Source organism: Chiloscyllium plagiosum, chromosome 1 (genome assembly GCF_004010195.1).
Source record: "Chiloscyllium plagiosum isolate BGI_BamShark_2017 chromosome 1, ASM401019v2, whole genome shotgun sequence".
Taxonomy (NCBI): domain Eukaryota; kingdom Metazoa; phylum Chordata; class Chondrichthyes; order Orectolobiformes; family Hemiscylliidae; genus Chiloscyllium; species Chiloscyllium plagiosum.
In genome coordinates, this window is record NC_057710.1 from 112,952,152 (window position 1) to 112,959,107 (window position 6,956).

Here is a 6,956-nt window from a genome sequence, read left to right on the forward strand (position 1 = left end):
TCTGCCCCCACCCCCTCTCTGGCCTATCACCCTCACCTTAACCTCCTTCCACCTATCGCATTCCCAACGCCCCACCCACCTACCTTTCATCTTAGCCTGCTTGGCACACCTTCCTCATTCCTGAAGAAGGGCTTATGCCCGAAACGTCAATTCTCCTGCTCCTTGGATGCTGCCTGGCCCGCTGCGCTTTTCCAGCAACACATTTTTCAACTCTATATTTTCAGACTATGTTGTAGAAATGTATTAAATTGCCAATTCTCCCTTCTTTAAGCTAGATCTCCCATTACTGTTACTATATCAAAATCTCATGAGGCAACTTGAACTTAATGTTCCCAAATGGGTTTACCTTCACATTTTACAAATATTTACTCCAAACTCATCTCAAGACTTCACATTTGTCCTCCTGCTGATTCCTCCTATATCTGAACTATTATTTATTCTAATTCAATTTGTCTTTCCCAGTCCTTTCAGCATCTTGCTTCTCCTCTAATATTTCATCCTAGTGCCCATGCTTCACCAAATATGTTTAGGCCTCCCCCCTTGATGAACAACAGTCTCAGCTCTGTTTCGGTGCAATTCATTCACCTTGAATTGCCCCCAGAGCCCTAGGAATTCATAAACCTCTATTCTGACAATTTCTCAAGCAAATGTGAACCTGTGTTTTCTAACAACTCTTATATACACCAGCATATGGCACTGAGTGTATTTCAAAGATTATCTTTGCAGTCTTGCCTTTTAAAGTTCCTCTCTCACTTATGAATCTGATGCAGGACCTCAACTGTTTCAATACCCACATCAATGACTCCACACGAGGCATAAATTCTGGCTGTTTTCCTTCTCCCAAAACATTCTGCACCCTCTCTGTGAGGTCATTCACCCTGGTACCAGGGAGGCAAAACATTATGCAAAAGTTAGAAGTCACTGCGTGCACAGGAATCCAAGCAGCAGTTCTCAGTTGTCCAATTATTCTATTTAAGAAGCCTCAGAGCTTATGGTACTTATTCTAAACAATGAGAGATGTGGTGAATGGTGGTTGATGATTATTGTAAACAAGTCCAGAATCAATGCAAGATTTCCACTAGACAAAGTAATTTCAGGAACCATTTTCAAAAGACAGCAGCAAAACTGACCACTAGATAAAATGACATTCAAAAACATTCAACAATATTCACAATTATCAACTCTCAATTAAATTGCATCTTATTGTATCCTTGGAGTGTCCCAACAGACCACAAACAAGAACTCATTTCTGTAACATGACTGGCATTCACAACCTTCTGACTTGGACCATAATGCTGCCTGTTAAGGCAAGTTGAAACTGTGGCAAGAACATTGAATCACAGTCAATTTGAATTCCAAAAGTCTGACAATTCAGTATGACCTTTCTTTTAAAGTGATCATGGTAAGTATTGTGCGAAAGAAATCCTAATTAAGCTTCAAATAAAAGGCTACTATTTCAACACAAAGTGTTAGCAATTGGAGGCAAAATCAGAGAATGGCTGAACATTAAACACAGCTAAGGGATAGGAAACATCTATTTTCCAGCTAGGTGTCAGAATAAAGGAAAACATTGAGTTCAGTTTAGAATCATAGATATGTACAGCACAGAAAGAGACTCTTCGGTCCAACTAATCCATGCCGACCAGATATCGCAACTTAATTGAGTCCCATTTGTCAGCACTTGGCCCATATCCTTTTAAACCCTTCCTATTCATATACCCATCAAGATGCCTTTTAAGTGCTGCAATCGTACCAGCCTCCACCACTTCATCTGGCAGCTCATTCCATCCATGCACCACCTCGGTCCCTTTTATATCTTTGCCCGCACCCGAAACCTACGCCCTCTAGTTCTGGACTCTCCCACCACAAAGAAAATAATTTGTCTATTTACCTTATCCAAGCCCCTCATGATTTTATAAACCTCCATGAGGTCACCCCTCAGCCTCCGACACTCCAGGCAAAACAGCCCCAGCTTATTCAACCTCTCCCTATAGCTCAAATCCTCCAACCCTGGCAACATCCTTGTAAATCTTTTCTGAACCCTTTCAAGTTTCACAACTTTCTTCCCATAGGAAGGAGGAGTTGAAAAATGTGGTGCTGGAAAAACACAGCAGGCCAGGCAGCATCTGAGGAGCAGGAGAATCAACGTTTCGGGCATAAGCACTTCTTCAGGAATGCTTAGGAAGGAGACCGATAGGAAGACCAGAACTGCAATATTCCAAAACTGGCCTAACCAACGTACTGTACAGCCGCAACATGACCTTCCAACTCCTATACTCTATGTTCTGACCAATAAAGGAAAGCATACCAAACGCCTTCCCCACTATCCTATCTACCTGCTCTGATTTGCCTTTCCAAAATGCAGCACCTCACATTTATCTAAATTAAACTCCGTCTGCCACTCCTCAGCCCATTGGCCCACCTGATCAAGATCGTGTTGTAATCTGAGGTAACTTTCTTCGTTGTCCACTACACCTCCAATTTTAGTGTCATCTGCAAACTTACTAACTATACCTTATATGTTCATATCAAAATCATTTATATAAATGATGAAAGGTAGTGGACCCAGCACCGATCCTTGTGATACACCGTTTCCTAGATATTGTTTCTGATTTACACTAGCATTCCAATGCAAATTGTTTAAATTCACTTTGAAGTGATCAATCCAGACTTAAAATACAACAAATACAATTTCTGGTACACAGATTTGATATACTGCAGCATTGTCTAGATACTAAGGATTCATTGTACCTGGTTGTATGTATGTTTAAGACCTGCCACCAACTTTGCAAGGTTTTGATGTCCTTTCTGGGCCTTCTCAAAGGCTTGTCGAATTTGGAGAAAATGATCTTTTTGCATCCCCATTTATATGAAAAAATCTGAAATAGACAATATAGTTTACGAATCATAACTTACTACCGTTCAACAGAATTTTTCAAAGCTGTAATAATTCAACTTGCTTAAAAGGCTTTGTTCAATTCTGAAAATGATGAATCATAGATTACCGTCAGTATGAGAGGTGGTTATTTGGCCCATCAAGTCCACATTGATCCTGCAAACAGCATCCCAACCAGACGCAGCCCTGTAACCCTGCACTTCATATGGTTAATCCAATTAATCTACAAATACCCCTGGACACTAAAGGCAATTTAGCGTGACCATCTAACCTGCACATCTTTGGACTGTGGGAGGAAACCAAAGGAAACCCACACAATCACAGGGAAAATATGCAAACTCCACACAAAACCTGGCTCCCTGGAGCTGTGAGGCAGCAGTGCTAATCACTGAGCAACCATGCTGTCCCACAGGACAAATGACCCCACCAGCCCCATTAGTGACAACCAACCTAAGGATTCATGCAATCAAGAAAAAAGTTTCAGCTAGGAAAAACATTGATTGAAACTGCAGACCTTCCAGCTGGTAGTGAGGTGATGATGTATGGGTACAGATTAGTAAGGAGGCCCCAACCAGTTAATGGTCCAACAATTGGTGATGTCCTGGGCAAGTATTGATACTGAGAAGGTTGGTTTGCTCCAAATTTTCAAACCTTCATTGTGACAAGTCACTAGGTTAAAAATCACACCATACCGGGTTATGGTCCAATAGGTTTATTTGGAAGTACAAGCTTTCGGAGAGCTGCTCGTCCAAATAAACCTGTTGGACTATAAGCTGGTGTTAGGAGAAAGTGAGGGCTGCAGATGCTGCAGAGTGTGTTGCTGGAAAAGCACAGCAGGTCAGGCAGCATCCGAGGAGCAGGAGAATCGACATTTCGGGCATAAGGTAATCAATCAGGATGCTACCTGACCTGCTGTACTTTTCCAGTGCCACTCACAACTATAATCTGTTGTTGTGGGATTGTTAACTTTGTCGCCCATCCTCCCTCTCCCTACCTCTCCCTCTCCCCACCCCCCGCATCCGCACAGTCGCCCTCCGTTCCCCTTCTCCCCACCTTCCCCCGCCCCCGATCCCAGCCCTCCCCTTGGTCTCACCTCTCCAACTGTCTATGACCTTTCTCCGCCAAAAAGCCGCCCTTTTGTTTTGGTATAAAATTCACTCGATCTTGGCGCCAGCCCCGAACAACAACCGCCCGAAATTTCAAACTGCCTCTCGCGAGACGATGATGTTGATGACGCACGTCCCGGACACCGCGGGGGGCGGGGCCTCCTCGCGGAGAGAAGGGCTCTGGGAGGCGCCCAGGGGAGGCGGGGCTCTGAGTGGGCGGGGCTCTGTACACGGCTCGTGGTGACATTCGTCCTTCCACCCTGATCCATTATTCAGTAAGATGGTGGCCCTATCCATGACCTAATTCCATATTATCATAGAATTATACTGTATTGCGTTCCTACAATGTGGAAACAGTCCATTTCGCCCAACAAGTCCATACCAACCCTCCAGAGTAATCTACACAGACCCATTCCCCTCCTCTATTACTCTACGTTTCTGACTAATGCACCCAGCCTGCACAACCTTGAACACTATGGTCAATCTTTGGACTGTGGGAGGAAACTGAAGCACCCAGAGGAAACCCCAGATACACAGGGAGAATGTGCAAACTCGATGCAGATGGTCGCCTGAGGCTGGAAACGAATCTGGGTCCTTATCGCTGTCAGACAGCAGTGCTAACCACTGAGCCACCACGCCAACACACATCCTAGGACAGGTGAAAGAAGGACACGCACGAGAATTCTTAGAGGCATGGCATTCTAACCAGATCTTCATCAATAAACACATTGACTTAGATCCCATCTACCTTCCCTTGGAAAAAAAGAACCAGTAATGACATCATGCACCTTAAAAAACCGAGACCTATAAATAGAGAGGCGGGACATACCACCAGAGCTTCACCAGAGACTCTCACTGACAATGTTACCTCGTCATGGTGATGAAACATCTGAAAATAAACCTTCCAGCTCAGCTAGCTAACTTACATACTTATCATCAACCTGAACTACAAATCTTCTCAAAAATTGCTCACCCATTATCTGTTGTCTTATATTTGGAGACACTTGCAAATGAAGACAGCCCCTAGCCAGTTCACACACAGCAGAATCTCGATTATCCGGACAAGATAGGCAGGCACTAATTCGTTCGGATAATCGATTATTTGGTTAACCGATTAAATGCCTTTATTCTGGGGCTCAGAGTTTTTTAAATCTGCTCCTCGTTCAGGAGACACTCCCGTGCAACACCACCCCCCCCCCCCCCCAGCCCCATCCAACACCACCTCCGCCCCGTCCAACACTGCCCCCCTCCGTGCATTCCCCTCCCCCCATCCACCCCCGTCCCCTCTCCGGGGCAGCCGGACTGGACATCAACAGCAAGACTGCTGCTACTGCTACTTTTTGGGGTGGGGGGAGGGGGAGGGGCGAGTCTCCAAATAGTACACACACAAACACACACAACATTTTGACAGGTTCCATCTTTGCCCTCTACAGGACAATGTTGGACAGATTATTTGGGGAAGGAGGGTTTTAGGGCACACCCCTGTGTAGAACTCCAGGGAATGTGTGGGGAGAGAGGGAGAGGGCAGTCATTTGGAGCCTGTTTAATCACTGTAAACAAAAGACACAACCAGTGTTGGAAACATGCCTTTGATGTAATGTTTCTACCGGGACCTTAAGATCTCCTTCAGATAATCCGATTTTCTGATAATTAATATTTGAATAATCGAGGTTCCTCTGTATTTGGATCACAATGAAGACACTGCTCCCCTTAATTAGAAAATATTAAAACCATTTTGTTTGATGAAATTCTGAACTAAGTTTAACAAAATTCAGAATTTACCTGAGGCAAGTTCCTCATTGATAAGGAACAAATGGAGCTCAACACTATTTATTACTGGTTATTAATGTGAATGAAGAAACGTTACTTTTTATTTTTGCAAGTGCGGACACAAATTCTTTTAAATGGATGTATCAGCCATGAGTATGAAAATAAAGGAATTTTTAGTGGATTATCGTTGGTATGTAGCACATTTGCTTACCATTGAATCTAGATCACTGCCCAGACCACATTAAAATCACATCTCCTACAGTGGATTTCATACTGATCATACCTGTATGTTCCCATTACTGTCTTCATTTGTTTTTATGTGTCAGCCATGGATCAGCTGGTACCACTCTAACCACAAGGTTCTGTCTTCAAGTTCCACTCCAGAACCTAGCATAAAAATTAAGGTTCACACTCCAATGCAGCACTGAAGAAACATTGCACTGTTGGACGTGTCATCTTTCAGATAAAATCTTAAGTCAAGGTTCTATCTTCCCGCACATTCAGTAAAATTTTCCATAGCACGATTTCAAAGAAAATCATGAGAGTTATCCATAGTGTTCTGGACCACATTTAATTCTCAATCAACATTATAAAGAGAGGTTCTGCGCAAGCTGGAAGAACAGCATCTAATTTTCCACTCGGGAACACTGCAGCCTTCTGCACTCAATAGCGAGTTCAATAATTTTAGGTCCTGATCACCTACTTCCATGTTCTTCTTCCAACCCCCACACACCAGCCGTTGTTATCACATGGACTGTTATCACAACCAACTTATTGTCAGCTTCTAGTGGTCCCCATTAGCAGCTATTGATTCTCCCAGGCTGGTTGTTTACCTATTCCTTTGTCTGCCCAATTGCTGTTCTCTCTCTCTCTGGGCTCCATCTCTCCCTGTCATTTATCCCTACCTTCACCCCATCTTCCACATATATGCCAAACTTTCCCTAGCTACAATTTGTTCTGAAGCAAGGTTCCTGGACCCAAAACATTAATTCTGCTTTCTCCCCACAGATGTTGCCAGGCTTGTTGAGTTTCTCCAGCAATTTCTTTTTTTTTCACAAAAGGATTAGCTGGTTGTTATCACATTACTGTTTGTGAGAGTTCATATTTCATATTTCATACATTACAATAGAGACGATAATTCAAAATAATTCAAATTTTGACATGTCAGTGGTTATGAAAGTGCT

The 6,956-nt window shown here is 43.4% G+C and overlaps 1 protein-coding gene across 3 annotated transcripts in view; it reads right to left on the bottom strand.

Annotated features, from left to right (window-relative positions):
- ncapg (non-SMC condensin I complex, subunit G) overlaps nucleotides 1-6,154 on the bottom strand; it is a 61,755-nt gene extending 55,601 nt beyond the window's left edge. For 2 of the 3 annotated variants that reach the window (XM_043694241.1, XM_043694225.1), the window contains exons 1-2: nucleotides 3,990-4,181; nucleotides 2,752-2,879 (exon numbers count right to left, since the gene is read on the bottom strand). In XM_043694241.1, the coding sequence (XP_043550176.1) occupies nucleotides 2,752-2,865 (114 nt within the window). In that variant the 5' untranslated portion in view covers nucleotides 2,866-2,879; nucleotides 3,990-4,181. Of the gene's footprint in view, nucleotides 1-2,751; nucleotides 2,880-3,989; nucleotides 4,182-6,055 lie in introns of those variants that run through there. The other variant, XM_043694233.1, reaches the window with a different exon arrangement.
- Between the last annotated feature and the right edge of the window lie 802 nt (nucleotides 6,155-6,956).